The sequence below is a fragment of the Trifolium pratense genome, linkage group LG3 (assembly GCF_020283565.1).
Source record: "Trifolium pratense cultivar HEN17-A07 linkage group LG3, ARS_RC_1.1, whole genome shotgun sequence".
NCBI classification, from domain to species: Eukaryota; Viridiplantae; Streptophyta; class Magnoliopsida; order Fabales; family Fabaceae; genus Trifolium; species Trifolium pratense.
Window position 1 is genome coordinate 47,303,030 of NC_060061.1, and position 18,073 is coordinate 47,321,102.

At 31.6% G+C, this 18,073-nt stretch overlaps 1 protein-coding gene and 1 long non-coding RNA gene across 2 annotated transcripts; one reads left to right on the forward strand and one right to left on the reverse strand.

The window, feature by feature from the left end:
• Positions 1-2,641: 2,641 nt before the first annotated feature.
• LOC123917225 lies at positions 2,642-3,657 on the forward strand. The gene is made up of 3 exons (XR_006812412.1): positions 2,642-2,723; positions 2,874-3,025; positions 3,529-3,657. It is a non-coding gene; the product is annotated as an uncharacterized LOC123917225 (long non-coding RNA).
• A 4,742-nt stretch (positions 3,658-8,399) lies between these two features.
• On the reverse strand, positions 8,400-12,300 carry LOC123917226 (ribose-phosphate pyrophosphokinase 4-like). Its single transcript, XM_045968894.1, has 7 exons — positions 12,052-12,300; positions 10,161-10,476; positions 9,825-9,920; positions 9,673-9,741; positions 9,462-9,590; positions 8,875-8,971; positions 8,400-8,787 (listed from the first exon to the last, which is right to left on the reverse strand). Exons 1-7 carry the CDS (start codon positions 12,174-12,176, stop codon positions 8,654-8,656), a joined length of 966 nt encoding a protein of 321 aa, XP_045824850.1. The 5' UTR covers positions 12,177-12,300; the 3' UTR covers positions 8,400-8,653.
• Between the last annotated feature and the right edge of the window lie 5,773 nt (positions 12,301-18,073).

Consider the following 18,073-nt stretch of genomic DNA (forward strand, 5'->3'; position numbering starts at 1 on the left):
GGAATTCTTGTGTAATAAATAACTTGTTGATGTTGATCCATTTTAAACTTAACAGAAGGTACTACAATTTTCAATTCACTTATCTTGAGTGATGATTTATGGAACCCGCGGAATGTTGATTGGACATTGCATGACAACAATCATGTTTCCAGGGGAAACACCAAACATGAACCAAGCTCTGATTCTCTTATGCCACCATCTCAGGAAAATGTGTATGTTCCAAGCTCAAGTGATGTTTCCTCCGATGATGATACCATAAGCAATGCCTCACACATTGCTTTTGCAAAAGATATTTCCATAGCAAAAAGGTAATAATCCTTTAAAGTTGCACTAACCTACTATGATGATAGTTATATATATGAATGTACAATGTTACACATATCCAATGATTAAATTTTGGTGAAGGTTTTATGCCGACAGCTCTGGGGTGGCGGATGCACCAGATACCGTCGTCAATGAAGAGGATGTTCGAGAGAGAAGTAATAAGGCTACTTTTGCTCAAGAGTTGTTTATGTCAACTTTATTCTCAGAGTAATTAATAGAACAAATAATTGTGCCTTGTAAGGAACTATTTAATTGTATTTTCAATAGCTTTGGTGCTTGTTGATGCTTGTAAAAATTGCAGGCATTGGATTTTATTATGGTGCATGAGTTTTTTTATTAAAAGATTATAACAAAACTTTAGCATATTGGATGCTACCAAATTGGATGGTTGGCTTTTTTTATTGTCATGTGGTTATTGAACAATTTAGTGACATTTATAAATAACTTTGTGTTTTACATTTCTTTATTCTCACTGTGTCATGATACACATATTTTGATGATAATAAAATTTATGATGGTATAATCAACTTTTTTCATCAGAAGATCAATTCATTCACCCAACGTACGCCTTGGATATGGACTTCAGGGGGTTCCAATCTGCTTCAATTCAATCACTTTGCTTTTTATCAAAGCATCTCACTTTTACTCTAATACTTGCTTCTTCTCCCTCTTGCTACCACATTTTCTATCAACCGTCTTATTTTCATTCCCTTTAAGCTTGAATCATGGTTTCTCTTCTCCCTGTGGTTTTTCATTTGTCATTTTCCCATGCCTAGGGAAAGAAAAAAACATTCACTTTCCCTCTGGTTTTCAATTTGTCATTTTCCTCACGCCTAGGGAAAGAAAAAAGTTATTTTCTCGCTCGGATTTTCAGTTTGTCCTTTTCCCCGCATCCAGGGAAAGTAAAAGGCCTTTCGAAATCCATCAAAACAAAACATTTCAACTTTTTAATACTTTTTTGTTGAGAAAGGGTAAAGCGATTTCTTGAAACAATGAAAATACCTAAAATCATTCTGAACTCTTCTTATTTTTCTTCTTCTTCACCAATTCCTCCTAAGGAGCATCAAGGTGTTTCAGCTTTTGACAATCTAGTTTCAATGAGGCATGAACTTTCAAATATCTTGGCACCGAAAATTCGTATTGTGAATGAGATTGACGATTCTGCTCATAAAAAAGGTTATTTTTTATTTTTTTTTTAATTATCTTTCTCTATGAGCTTGTTGATTCTGTATGGTGTATATGAAAGCTTGTTTTTTGCTCAACAATGCCAAAACAAAAATGAAAAATATGTTGGCATAACTAGATTAATATGTTCTATTTGATCTATCAAGGTTTTTCTTCCTGGGTGTATTTTGTTGAATAGATTTGATCATATGTTAACTTCTTAATTTAGCTGAGGATTTTCTTGAGTATTTTTTTTATATTTGGATGAAGAAAAAGAGAGGTTAAAAATTAAACCTTTTCATTGTTATGGAGCTTTTTACACTAGTTGGAGTAGTCATGAAAGTCTCTAAACCTAACCCATTTCAAAACTATGTTGAAAAGAAATTAAATTTCCCCTAATTTAGAGAAATTGGATGATTTCAAGCACACAAATAAGGAGTGTAACCTCACATATTTTTTAGCATCATTCTTTTTCTTTCTTGTTGGTATTTTGTGAGCTTGTGCCTCTGGATTTGTGTAAGACACCATTAGTTTTTTTTTTCTTCTATTTTATTAAATTTATTTTGATATTGCACTTTGTATGTCATGAAAATAGGATTTCTTGTGCTAGAAATATTTTTCTGATGTTGATCCATTTTATTTTGAACTTAACGAAGATACTGTGTTGTTGAATATTCCAGTTGACCTGGATGAGGTTTATTTGTCGATTGTTAAATGTCCGTTATGCAATTTCGACATTGAAGTTTACTCACGTCGTGGCCATTCCGAAGATTATCAAACATGTAATATGGTATGACTTCTTGGATTTGAAGATTTATCATTTATGTTTAACGTCGTAATTTATTGCTAAAGTAATTTTATTTTTCTTTTCGTTTTTGTTAGAAATAATATAAAACCATTAATGTGGTCATATCCTAACAGTTAGATTTTGTTTCCTTTTCCTAGTTTCCTTGATTGATTATTCATAAGTGGTCTACTATTGAATTTGTTATAATTTATAAAAATGAATGTACTTTCTTAGTTGCTAATGAAATTGAACAAAAGCATTTTTAAACTTTTAACACAGGTGTATCATTTGTTTTTTAACAAAAGACATTACTTTGTTATAATAGAAATTTGATATTTGATTGACTGGTTCACTGTTTCTATATCAGATTTGTCCTGTGTGTGATGAAAAATTTGGAGAGAATGAAATTAGAACAGTTCATAATACAAGTTATCCAATCTTGCGAAAGGTATCTGTTATTTATTATCATATGATTTATGTATTGTTTAATTGTCACATACGACAGTTCATCTTAGGAGTCATTGATTCTTATCTAACATAGTTGAAGATTTTGATATAACGATGTATAATTTCTAAATAGCGTATTTGGAACCTGCAGAAACATGGTGTCTCGAATGTTGCTTGGGAAATACCTCATGACAAGAAAGTTTCTTCTTGGGATAATGATTTTCTCTTGGTTTCGGATGAAGAAGATACAATCAGTAATGCCTCGGACATTACTGATACAAAAGACATCTTCATTGAAAAAAGGTACGATCATTTTTCCATTTATATGTTGTAACGGGGGTATGCTTTTGTGAATAAAAATTTACCAAGTTCTTGGATGTTATAAATATTAAATGAACTCATAAGAATAGTGTATATTATAATATGATAGCATTCTATCTCATCGACTGTGTTCTCTACATTAAATAAAAATATTGTTTCTCGTGGTATGAAAAATATATATAGATGATTGTGTTATCATAGATTTCCAAATTGTTGTAAACTTTATGGTATATTTCTAAATTATATGGGATCTATAAGATATCACTAAGATTTTATTCAGCAGTACATTTTCCATAGTGTCTGTCTATGTTCATAATTATGCATGCCAATAAAAACATGTAGTAACATAACACTCACTTAAATATTCTGTATTTGTTGAATTGAGATACAATTCAATCAATATTACTCTAAATTTTGCTCTAACCTAATATGATTATATTTACTACACATACCCAATGCTGAAATTTTGGTGGTTATGTTTGCAGCTCTGAGGGGGTAGATGCATCAGATATCGATGATGAACAGGACATTCAAGAGAGAAGTAACAAGGCTGGATTTTCTCAAGAGTTGCTTATGTCAACTATATTCTTAGAATAATTGAATAGATAGTCATCTATTTGCTTGAAACTTCATAATTAATTACTTCTTTCAAGATTGCTTTGATACTTGTAATAATTACAAGTTAACTTTTTTTTGGGACCAAATTACAGGTTGATTTTATTGTGTGAGTGAGTTATAAACAAAAACAATAGTATAATTATGATATTTTATTATGGTAAATGAGTGAGTATTAAAATATCTAGGATACAATATATATATATATATATATATATATATATATATATATATATATATATATATATATATATATGGGTTTTCTAACTTAGACCCTAGTTAGGTCTAAGTTAGCAAGGTGCACCTTTTCAATTGGACCAAAATACCCATTCTTTTTAATTAATTAACCAAAATACCCATCAATGGACGCAGATCCAGTGTCGCGCGCGTACCGAAGGACCATGGTTACAGACCGTTGATTTCCATCAGACAGCCAAGATCTGATCTCATCAAGACTGTATGATCCATCCGACAGCCCAGATCATCCTGATCCATCAGATTCCAGCGCGTGCGCCACACTGGATTACACCCTGGAGAGAGAAAAATTTGCTTTTTAAAAGTAGGACACGTGTCACACAATGGTTGGCTGGACGTGATTTTTGTTCATTTAATACTTTGAACTCAATTATTTCGTTGTAAATTAATTTTTTATTTTTTTTTTATACCAAAATTCATAATTTTTTTTTTCCTACAAATAGAGACTTGGTTCGTTTGATTTGGACACCGAAAAAAAATGCAATTTTTCACTACCTTAATCTCATTTTTTGTCTACTAAATACGTTACTTGTGTGTTGTAATTTAACACGCACCACTCAACCAACTCACTGAAACCATTATACCAGGAAAATAGTAGATAATATTCTGGAACTTTTGGTATATTTTATGAAATTTTTGGAGACCTGAAACTATTTTTAGTTAATTAAATGAGATAAAACGGTAATTAAAAACTAGTGTTTGCTTCTGAAACCATTTTACTGGTAGAATGGTTGCACATAGTTGTATTCTGAAACCATTTTACTGGTAGAATGGTTTCAATGAGTAATTTATTAATTGTGTTTGCTTCTGAAACCATTTATCTGGTACAATGGTTTCAGAGAGTTGTAATCTGAAACCATTTTGCTGGTAGAATGGTTTCAGTAAGTTGATTATTAGTTATTTGCTTCTGAAACCATTTAGCTTGTAGAATGGTTGCACATAGTTGTATTCTGAAACCATTTTACTGGTAGAATGGTTTCAGTGAGTAATTTATTAATTGTGTTTGCTTCTGAAACCATTTATCTGGTACAATGGTTTCAGAGAGTTGTAATCTGAAACCATTTTGTTGGTAGAATGGTTTCAGTGAGTTGATGTAAGGTAGTGAAAAATGAGATTAAGGTAGTGAAAAATTGGGTTTTTTTTCTGTGTCCAAATCAAACGAACCAAGTCTCTATTTGTAGAGAAAAAAAAATTATGAATTTTGGTATAAAAAAAAAAAAATTAATTTACAACGAAATAATTGAGTTCAAAGTATTAAACGGAAAAAAATCACGCCCAGCCGATCAGACAGCGACACGTGTCCTGCTTTTAAAAAGTAGATTCTTCTCTCTAGGGTGTAATCCAGTGTGGTGCACGCGCTGGAATCTGATGGATTCGGATGATCTGGGCTGTCTGATTGATCAGACAGTCTTGATGAGATCAGATCTTGGCTGTCTGATGGAAATCAACGGTTTGTAACCATGGTCCTGCGGTACGCGCGCGACACTGGATCCGCGTCCATTGATGGTAATTTGGTTAATTAATTAAAAAGAATGGGTATTTTTGTCCAACTGAAAAGGTGCACCTTGCTAACTTAGACCCAACTGGGTCTAAGTTAGCAGCCCCTATATATATATATATATATATATATATATATATATATATATATATATATATATATATATATATAGAGGAGGGATCTGTTGACTTCAGGAGTAAGTCTTCATTGACTTACTCTGCTTAATAACTCGATATCGGCATTATATTTTTTCAATCCATCCGTTAAATTCAAAGATCTTATTGAGTAGATCAACTCCACAAATTTTTATAAAAATTCAAAAAATGTAGTTATGTATTTAGACTATTGAAATTCAACGGTTTTTTAAAAAGTTTGTCACACCTTCAATTGAAGTTATTAGAAAAAGTGTCAAACAGTTTTGAATTTTATTGGATTGAAGAAATATAATGCAGATATCGAGTTAGCATGTTAACATTCTCCTAAAAATAAAATCCAACTAATAATATCTTACTACATTTTACTGATATAAAAATTACTTAATCATTATCTTATAATATATTATAAACTAAGAGTATAGAGGGTTTGTGTCCCCTCAAAGGGATTGTGCAGTGTTTTGAGTCGTTTATTGGGTTAGCACTAGTGTGACATGTTGTTGTGTGGTCTATTTGGACCTTTTGGAATGATATTATTTTTGCCAGAGGGTCTTCAGGGGTCGAGAAGGTGTTGGATAGGGTGAAACTCGGCTCTTGGAAATGGTTTCTAGACAAAAACTTTACTAGCTCATGTTCTTTTTCTGAGTGTGGGAGATGCAAGATCTCCTGTGTTGGGCCCAATAGGGTATGGTGGGGATGACTTACGTTCCTATTATGGGATCCGTTGAGTTGGCTCTCATGGCGTGATTATTGTCTTTGGCTAGTTTTCCTCTTTTTCTCCTTTATGTTGGCGACCATGGGCAGGTTTGGTCGTTTTCGATCACTTCAGCTTCTTCGGTTTTTCTTTTATTATTTTTTTAGTTTTTTGGTTAGTGTATTTCTAGTATTCTTGCTTTGTACATTGACCTACTTCTCTTTATATATATATATATATATATATATATATATATATATATATATATATATATATATATATATATAATATTTTTATATTTTTCTTTTATTAGTATTATTTTTATAGTTTTGCAAATGACAATACAATAATAGCATAGTTTGATAAACATAGATTTTCAAGTACAAGAAATTAAATTACAATTAAAATTAAGGTCTTTCAAGAAAATTTAATATATATTCGGGTGAGTGAATGAGTTTCGGGTGTGGGTTTGATACAACTCAAACCCACACTCATATATTAGGGTGTCACCCGAACCCAACCCAGTCAACTCGGATTTCGCCCGTTGACTTGAGTTTGGGTTCGGGTGGGTCTATCGGATTTGGGTTTTCCCGCCATCCCTATTTTTAGAGGGATTGAAATAAAAGTTAAAAATATGCATTTTTTGTGATTCATATTATTTTGTTCTGCAACTTTTTTCTTGAAGCCGAACGGAGGTAGTGAAAAAGTAGAGGCTTGAAGGCGTGTGTTATGACTTATGATTCAAACTAGCACATGTGGCAATATACTTAGCATAACATAATTGGTTCGGGGAAATGGACACATGGCTAGTGATCCTAAAATCAAGGAACCATTGGGTTGTGCTCAATAGTGGGTATGAAGAAAATGGATGAAGTCTCTCCTCTCTTCTTTTGGTACTCTCTTTGTAGAGTAATGGTTAAGTCTTAGACTTAATCTTCTTCTATATTTTCTTTAATGCTTCTTTTGTACTAAGAATACCAATTTTAATTGGGTTCTCATCTATCAATTTTACTTTTAATTCAATAATCAATTTGCAATTATCAATTTATCATATCTTCAATTTTGGGAACCCTTACAGCGTCGTGTTGGATGGAGAGAGCGGTGGTTGTGTGACAAGGAGTAGGGGTGGGCATGGTTTGATTTTGGAAGAAAACTGAACCGAACCGAACTAAACTGTTTTCAAAATTTATAGTAACCGAACCAAACTGTTTGTCTTTCGAACTGAACCGAACCGAATTGTTAAAGTGGTTCGGTTTTATGGTTTTGAACCAAACCATAACTAATTTTTCACTAAAAATTAGTGAACCATTAAACCAAACTAAACCGAACCAAACTGATAACCATGAACCGAACTGTTTCAGTTCAGTTTTAAAACTGTTAGTTTTGGTTCAATTTTTTTTAGTTTAGTTTGGTGGTTCGGTTTGGTTTTTGGGTTTTTTTGCCCCCACCTAACAAGGAGAAGAACAAAGGTCACGCGAGAGAGAAAAGAGAAGATAATGAAAGATTTGTTAGGCATGAGGCATGCTTATTTTTGTTTTGTTTTATTTAATGATTTTTTAGGTTTTAACTTTGAATGCTTTGTGAGATTTTTTTCTTTCTTGAAGATAATAAAAGATTTGTTAGATTTATGTGTTTTAAAATTAGTCAGTGGACTATACCAAAAAAAAAAAAAAATAAAAATTAGTCAGTGGACATTTAATGTCTTTTCACACAATTTTAAATTTTTTCACAAAAAATAATGACAAGCCAATGTTTCTACCACACGCGATAGTGGTCTAATCAGCAAATTCTGACCACATCAACATTTTTTAGTGACATGTCAAAACGAAGGATTAATATGAAAGGAATAAAAACCAAAGTTTCTTAATTCATTTCTCTCCAAAACTTTGTTCACCATTGGTGCTGAAAATGTAGATTTTGAGTTGTGTGGTGTGACTGTGGACTATCAATTTATATATTTTCCTGCAATTTTCATATTTTGAAAACATTCAACAATTTTCTTATTTTCAAGGTCAATAAAAATGTCTCCCTCTATAATATAAGTGATGATGTATCTCTCATGCAAGTTTGCATCAATTTTTTATAATATCCATATGAAAGATAACAATATGTATATAGAATTTTAAACAATGATTCCAAAAATGATTCAAATTCTAATGCCGGTTGAGGAGTAATTTCTCAGGCATGATTTTGCATTCAAATGTCTTGTACCATAGTTAGCATTGAACATAGTTCAATAAGATAGGGTTCAAAATGTTAGAAATTAAATTCACAGGTTTCTGTGTGCTAAGCTCAAAGCAATGCACATAATAAGTGAAACGATATTATGGCAATAATGTTAAACTCGGAAAAAATTGTACAAGAGCCCCTTTATTCACAAAGCTCAATTTTTGGCTTCAAATTTGAAGGGCATTAGCAATTGACCCTGCTAGACTCAATACTTCAAACGGAGCTTGATTTGCTAGAGCTTTGACAGTAACTGGGCAAGAATCTGTGATCCAAAAGTAGGAAAATGCTTTCTCCGAGGCTTCTGCAAGTTACAGATAAAATCGCAATAAGATTCAAATATATGAAAATATAGGAATGTACAAGTATGTGAGATTGGGGCAGGACTAACCATCTTTATGAGTGAATCGCAACCATGATTGGTTAGGGAACACGCCGTGTGTAACATAGGCACTCACTTTTGCTGCGCCATTGGCTGCCAATACTTTCTGAGGGAAAGCAACAGGTAAAAAGATAAAAATGTTGTGTTGCATGACGAAGACACATGCACTGAAAATAGACATAAGCCGATACACATACACGTGTATATAGAAATTGATGGCCTATTTGGTTTGAGAAATCGATTTCTATTGACTATATTTCGGACCTAAAATCCTCTGTATCGCTTTTCTAATGTATCGTTTACTTTTGGTCTTATTGAGCCATTTTAAAATGCGTCTTAGTATGTTGAGAAAAAGGGTCGTTTATAAACTACCCTTACGTCAATTCCCAAACAATCTAGGACTTTTTAGTTTACTGAAAAGAAAACATGTTGGTAGTTTTGTAATCAAAACCTAAAAAATATGGAAATAATACGTTTTCTCAAACCAATTAAGTATTGCTTATTTTCGGTTTGCAAACACATCTTTAATCATCAAACATAAACAATATTTTTTCCGAAAAAATAAACATTTTATGATTCAGAAATTGATAACTGACCTGACATTCGATCAGGGTGCCTCCAGATTGGACCAAATCATCAACAATCACAACATGATGACCAGAGACATGACCTTCCTTGAGCCGAACTATCCTCTTGTCACCTTCACGTACCTTTGTACATACAACCTGCCACTCCAAAATTTCAGACAACTATAAACAAAAAAATATAAATATAAATAAACTACATATATCCTTATTGGAGACCAACCACTGAATAATTGTCAAACTGCTTGTGGAATCGCTTCCATGCACCGTCATCTGGAAACGCAATAACTACCTGATAATAACAAAAAGAAATTCAGGCTGCAGGTATGTCAATTTTTCATGCAATAACTACCTGATAATATGTAGAATACTCACATTATCAGCATCAGGAAGTTGTTGCAGACGTTCCTTTAGAAGAGGAATACCAGTCTCAAACAACGGCAAAACCTCATCTCCGAAATAAAACCTCTCCTGCGTAATTTCAAATCATGATGACTACTAAAAACTATAATTCACTGTTATAACATCAAGTACAATTCCTAAGCATGCTCCTAAAACTCAATAAAATACAATGATGAAGCCATGATTTACTAAAAGTTTGAGAAAATGTTATAAAAGAAAAGTTCATAAGTTTTCTTTTGTCGAACCTAAGGACCTTAAATACAAAAAACCTATAATAAAACTTCCTTTGAATGCATTAAAAACACAAACCTGCAATGCATGAATGTCATATATGACTAAACTAGTAGGGCCACCTCTTGAAATTGGAATATTTGACAACATCCTTGCAAGGGTGAAGGCAGTTGCTACATCTCCTTCTTCTTCCATTCGTTCCATTGATCCAGTTGGGAAGAAAGGCAATACCAATGTGAAAGAAGCAACAAATAGGCGGGGGAGTGCATATATAACAGAAAGTTGTTCAAAGACTTGAGCTGGAGAGCTGAATGATGCCAAAAAGGCAACATGTTGACCTCGGAGATCTTCTGCATTATTTATAAATATATTTGGAAACCCATCGGCAAAAGACCTGGATAAGCATAAAATAAATCTGGTATCAATTACGTCAAAAATAAAAAACCTACATTCGACATTCAGTTTGTTTGTTTGTAATGTTATAAGTACAGGTTGAATTTTATTTGAGAAATCAAGATCCCCAAACTGCGGAGGATACGGGGAAAAGAGACATAACTCAGGCAATTGGGATGACCAAGAATATAACTAAGATTGCTACTGAAGTACTTTTTTTTTGGTACATCAACGAAATGGCAAAGCCATCATAAACTCACGCACACAAGTGAGGGAGCCGGGGTTCGAACCCCGGTCATGGCGTCCGGACTAACAATTTCGGCATTATTTTGTCAGTTGAGCTAGGACTTGTGGACAATTGCTACTGAAGTTCAAATTAGCATAACTAAATATCATGAGGATAAAATTTCAGACAAATGTCGTTGAAAATATCAAAAACTAAATGCAGACAGTATAATTTCTTCCAAACAAAAAAACGATAACCTTGTAGTACTATATGGCTTGGATCCATTGCGAATCTATTCTAGATAGTGTTGTTAAATTGTAGCTATGGCGCGGCAGGTTTTTTGTCAACCGTCATGGTCATAGGCGATTTGTGAAGGGGATACCTGCCATGGTAGCGCAATAGGACACAATTTTGTGTTTAAAAGGCGGATTTTAGACCATCCACCATCGATAACTCCGAATTGTAGGTAGTCTCACCATGCAAATCCTACGATATTCTAAAGCAATGTTCACTATTGACATACATTGCCCCGTTATCACCATTAATGTCTTCATTAACTCATCCACCACTGAATTTATAGTCCTTCCTTCCTATTTTATGGGTCAAGATTGGCTGCAGTAATTATTACACACTGTTTTTAATCTAAACCGCCAATCTGAGATCGCACGGCCTAAATTAAAAACTCCATCTTCTCATCTAAAACGATCTCAGCTGTTGGTTTATGATCGAATGGCTAAAATCTATTACAGCGCCATGCTGTAACTGCGTTTAATCCTTGTCCCTATTTTATGAATCAGAATCATTCTTTTCAAAAATAATTTTATACACATTTACTGATCAGCTCAACTAGTTAGTATTAACTCAAATCTTTCAAGTTTTGTAAGTTGCCATTGACAACCAACAATTAAAATTTCTTAAAACCATTGAAAACAATTGACCAGAACATTGTGATCTCTTTCTGACCATTCAGTGTTACACCTGAAACTAGTTATAATAGGTATCATCTCCAAACCTTAAAATTGTATCACAGTGATTCAAAGAATTTAGTTTATGAAACCCTTCAATTACTACACAGTTAATTCAGCCTAACATTAACAAAATATAATCTTTTCATTCAAAAAATTAAATTTTTTAAGGGGACTAATATCAACTTGAATTTTTTTAAACAAAGACACGAAATTGAAACCTAAAATAAACTTAAGAACCAGACATACAAAATTGATAGTCAAAGACAAGTACACAAATATCAGCAGTATCTAACAGAACCTTAACATCAAAGAGGCATAACTATATGCAAAAAAAAAAAAAAAAAAAAACAGAAACAAGAAAAGTGTAGGAGAGGAACCTAACCTCCATTTGATGTTCTGGAGAGTGATGTTAGTGGGAGAGTGAGAAGCAACTTTGTTGGCAAGTTGTTCACAATCAGTTGAGTAGAAAAGATTAACATGTTTCTTTGGAGACTTTAATAATGCCATTGTTGTTGTGTTTAGAAAAGCAAAAGCGTGGAGAGAAAGCAGAAAGAAGAAGAAATAGAATATAAAAAATAAGGGTTTTTGGTTTAGTCAGTCTTAGAAGAAGCGAAGAAGATACGGAGGGAACAGAGTTACAATGTTTTGGGTCGGGTCGGGTATACTTTGTTGACCAATGTTAGTTTTTTTTGGTTTTAACGTCTGGCTCATAGGGGAAGGGGTCTTAGTAGTCCAGTGTTCGGGGTGTGTTCTGAAATCAAATAGTTTTAGTTCCCTCCCGAATGCAGTTGCTGGGATCGAACCGTGGTCTTCCCTATCAAATTCAGCGTCAATCACTACAGAACCAACTAATATTTGGTATGACCATGTTAGTTTAGTCAACTAGTGTCAGTCAATTAAAAAAAAAAAAGCTGTCTTGTGTCACGTGACATTTTTATGCCAAATTTGGGTGTGGCTGCGCAACCGGGGGTAACATGCCGCATCACCATTGAGTCAGCCAGTTAGGAGTGTGCAAGAAACATGAGTTATAATTTTTTTTTTTTATTTATAATTAGTTGGGGATCGAACCTAGAATTTACAGCATACTACTTAAATTCCTCACCACTAAATCAAACTTAATGACATAGATGAGTTATAATTTAGGTTTAATTAGTAAAATGATCCCTTAAAGACATTTTAGGTTTCATAATGGTCTCTTAAAGAAAAAAATGTTCGTTTTGGTCCCTTAACTATATGACCGTTAGTTGTAATGGTCCCTTCCGTCATGTTTTAACACCAAATGTATTAGGTGGACTAACATTACATTTGTTCCACCATAGACTCTTAATTTAAACCGTTTGATCTTATGCAAAAAACAATAGCCATTGAATTTTGAAAGTCCACTGTATCCAACTGTGCACCATTAGCAACTAATGTTTTTCTCTATTTCTTCATCTTCTTCCTTAGCTTCTTTTTAACCTTCATCATCATATTCATAACATCTTTAATCAAAACTAAAAAAATATACTTTAAGCCAAAAAAATTAAAAATTATAAAATCTTAAAAAAAATAAATTCCTGAACTTCATTACATCTGGGAAGAATGAAACCCATGAAATGGGCTTGGTATTTGGACCATGTTTCAAACACAATGTCAGCAAAGAAGAGAGGGAGTATGGAGTTTTCTTGATGCGAGAATTGAATGAACAGTAAGTCAGTAACAGTTTGGGAAGAACGAAACCCATGAACAGTTCGTCTCCTTCCTTTGATTGAACATCGCCGATCTGACGCTTGTTGATACCGCGGACTGATTTCTTTCACCCCCAGCAAATTCATGTCATCGTTTTCGCACAAGATCCTTGTTGCTACGACAACCAGATTTCAATTTGATTATGTTGTTGTAATTAAGGATTTATGAAAATGATGATGAAGATGGTGTTGTTTGAAAATCTGCATTTTTTAGAGGAATTTATGAAACTGATGATGAAGATAATGAAGAAGAGAGGAAGGAAGAAGATGAAGAAAATGGTGAAGAACATGAGATCTGCAAAAAAAATACTTTCCTTTGTTTTTTTTTTTTTTAAAAAAATGACTTGCCACGTCATCACAATTTAACGTTTTCAGTGAAAATTAGACGGAAGGGACCATTATGACTAACATTCATATCTTTAAGGGACTAAAACGAGTCTTTTTTTCTTTAAGGGACCATTATAAGACCTAAAATGTCTTTAAGGGACCATTTTACTAATTAAGCCTATAATTTAACATTGATCAAATTATGAGTTAATGTTATTATAATTTAACCGAGGTAATTTTCTTCAAAAAATAATAATTTAATAGAGGTAATTTTAGTCCTATAAAATCACGAAATTTTAAGTTTAGTCTTCATCAAAATTTAATAATAATTGTTTTGTGAATTTAGTTCGTTTTATAGAAATATTGAATTTTATATGTAGGAATTGAAATTTAAATTCGGACACTGCATTTATCCATTTAAAAGGTGAAATTTTAGTTACTACAGCCAACTTGATAAAAGTAATTAATAATATGTTTAAGAGCACTCACGATGTTGATATGAGAAATTCACTTATGGCCATTTTAAGCCTAACAAATCTAGACCTCAACGAAGTTGATCTGAGAAATATGAACTTGTTTCGGACGAAAACAAAAACCAGCACGACAATGAGGAGGTCTTGACGCATAAACAAACCTAGAAACACAGTCACGAAGAACTACAATCTTCAACACCATCACAAAACCTATAACCCATAAACAAACACATGCAGGTTCACATCGGTTTTTTATTAGACTCCTCAGATTAGTCGGTTTTTAGATCGGATATTGAGTTTTCAAAAAAAAAAGAAGAAAAAAAATTAAAGCCACCCATAAGAAATCGTTAGAGGAGAAACCAAATTCAATTCTTGATAGAATAATTTTGTTGCTAAACTTTTCTTATCTCACGGTAAACTTTAAATTACCAAAGTTCTTTCTCTTGAGATTAAAAATAAAATGTAACAAAGCACATTGAAAAAATAAACAAAAGAAAAGCTACCCATGTTTGATTCCACGCTTGGAGCCTTCAAAATTAATTATCAACCTGTAAAATTGATTTTTGACATGTTTATAGCTATTTAGTAGAATTTTCATTTTAGTCCCTGAATTTTTTTTTCACACTTTTTAGTTCTTGAAGTTTTTTCCGTTAATATTTTTAGTCCGTACTTTTCATTCAACTCGTGTATACTTTCACATTTTTGAATGATATTTTGTATTCATGTTTATAATATTATAAGAACATCTCCAATAAAAATTTAAAATTTGTTAACATAAGATTAATTATTTATGTATTTTTATGTGGAAAAAACTAAAAAAAAAAAATCATATTTAATTCATCTTTTGTTAAAAAAATTTAAACTTTTGTAACATAGATTCATATAATATACTAAACATGACCGCATAAACACATTTAAAATGATATGCACGAATTGAATGAAAAATACGGACTAAAAACATTGACGGGAAAAACCCTAGGGACTAAAAAATGTGAAAAAAAGCTTCAGAAACTAAAAATAAAAATTATGAAAAACTATAGAGATCAAAAACATATTTAACCCTAAAATTTATTGTTCAACTCACTTTTATATACACATTCAACCTACTTTTAATCAAAACCAATTTTACAAAATTAATTCATTCAAAATAATTTTTTATCATAAAATCAAACATGCAAACCATTGTTTGTACTTTTCACCGCCGCCAGACATTTTGGTTTCCCTCTAACTCTACATTTTTCAAAGACCATTGGGGAAGAAATTACAGTAAAATTAAAATGTTTTCACTCTCCAAACAATGTCTTGCTTTTTGAGGAAATGGAATTTCATGGATTTGGTACTATTTTTGCAATGTACTTGCATTGTATTTCACTCTTATTACTACGTGGTGATGAAAATGAAATGATGCCATAAAAGTGCATTTCATATGCTAAAAGTGTCAGTTGTACTATATTTGGTTTGAAAACTATTCGTGATAAATTTTGGGGCAAAAGATTTGAAACTTTATATTGAAATTTTATCCTCTTACTAAATTATTTCATCAAATCCTATATATAAAAAACATTTTACTTTTTAGATTCATTTTAGAATTGATGTATTTAGACAAGAGGAAATATATGACAACTTTTTATCTTAACTACAAATTTTCTTAAATACTAAAATAATTTTTTTTTCGCTAGATATCGTATAAAAGACAACAAATTGTATAATATCTTAAAAGTTTATCCTGTACTTTTTGTTATGTGTTCGTTCTATTCTATATTTATTTTTGCACATCAAACGGATCCTAAAATTTGTTTAATTTGTGATGCACATGGTTTGAATTTGGTTACTAAGACTTTATTATTGGCTTGTGCAATACGCAATTATGAATTTATTTTAAGTCGTTTCAACATTTTTATAGGACTTGCTTAATTTTTTTTTTTGAACCAATATTGCTTAATTTCTTATTTGTTTGTATGTTGATTAGTTTTCCTTAATTGAATAGAAAGTTGATAAGGAGCAATTAAAAGAAACACATACAATGTCATGGGAAGTCAGGTATATATGATTTTTGAGACAATTCAATATTCATAAGGCTTGAGGTTGTGATCATTTTGTTTATAAATCATTTGTGATTGTGGGTGTATGTGATATGGACTTTATTTTTTTATCTTAACTTTTGGTTCTCAAAAGAAAGAGTCTGATGTCAACACTCGTTTAAGTCAAAATTTAAATTTGGATTATCCTGAATAGTCCCTATAAATTTATTTAAGAACCAAAATCAGTTTTATGGTTGTTGATGCTTTAACTAATTGACATTTCTTTTTTTTAATCTTTAAGATAGATCGAGTTGTTGAATGGAAAAGATATCCACGATGATTATATTAATACTTTTTTTTTGTTACAATATTAATACATTTTTAACTGACAACTACTGTACTAAACATGACTGATAATGATAATTCATTAAAGATTAGCGGTTGCTATTGTTATTGGCCTTATTACCTAAACACAACACTATAATTTATGGCTATTGTTCAAACATTACTTCGAAAGAAAAAACAATGAAGTTAGACAAATCAATTGCGTCTAAATGAGAGATTGATGGTAAATGAGAATATCCATAATTGAGTAAGGGAGGACTTGGTCTAAAATATTCATCCCTACCAAAATATAAAAATTTATTGAGAATTGCACGTATGTTCATCCATAATTTTGATTACGAATATTTTTAATTGTTTATTAGTAAAAATTATAAAAATTTAATATTTTAAAAATATTTATCGAAACAAATCAAATAAGATTTTATATGATAATATTTAGATTTATATACTTTTAAAAAAATACTTTCAAAACAAAGACATATAAATAATGTATTTAGTCAAATGAGGTCTTTTTTTTTTTGACTAAAAATAAAGGATATTCATTCATTCAAACGGATAGAATACATCGATGTAATACAAATTCAAATTTGCTAAAAACAAAAAGGATGAATCTGCAAACAAACTCACAGCATCCATGTTAATAGCATAAAACGGCATATATGTAGTCAAATGAGGTCTTATAAAATGATACGGGGGAATAATATGGTTTTAGGGGACGCAATGTTCTTTTTTGGTGTTAGTGTGCTTTTTTATGTTTTTTGTTGTAGTTTTGATTTTTTTTTCTAGCAGTTTGTATTTTTGTTTGTCTTTATTTAGATGGTAGATATCTGGTTGTGAATATTTTTGGTACTTATTTTTATTCTAACTTTTTTTATCCTTATTATATATATATGGATTTGCTAATGCACACCCACTGTTTTTTATGAAGGTTTGCATTAGCAACATACTAGTACATCTTAAGGTGTATTTAACTACTTTTTAGTTATAACTTGCTAACACACACTAAGGTGTATTTAACTACTTTTTAGTTATCATTTGCTAACACACACCTTCTAAAAATTAAGTAGGTGTATTATAGCAAATGCCTATAGGAGTTGCTAACGTACACCCACTTATTTTTTAGAAGGTGTGCATTAGCAACATGCACCCTAAGGTATATTTAACTACTTTTTAGTTATAACTTGCTAACACACACTAAGGTGTATTTAACAACTTTTTAGTTAACTTGCTATACACAAAATAGAACATTGCGTCCCCTCAAATCATATTACTCCCTCTGTCCAATTTTATAAGACCTCATTTGACTAAATATATTATTTATATGCCTTATTTTAAACGTATTTTTTTAAAGTATATAAATCTAAATTTTATAATATTATATTGTCCTTAAAAAAAAGTGTTCATGATTGACGAAAGGAGGCTTCAAATTAAAGTTGAAGCAAAAAATAAAACGGCTTCTCTTTATACCCATGTTTCTTTTTCTCCTTTTGGATTTCTTTTTTTGTCCTTCA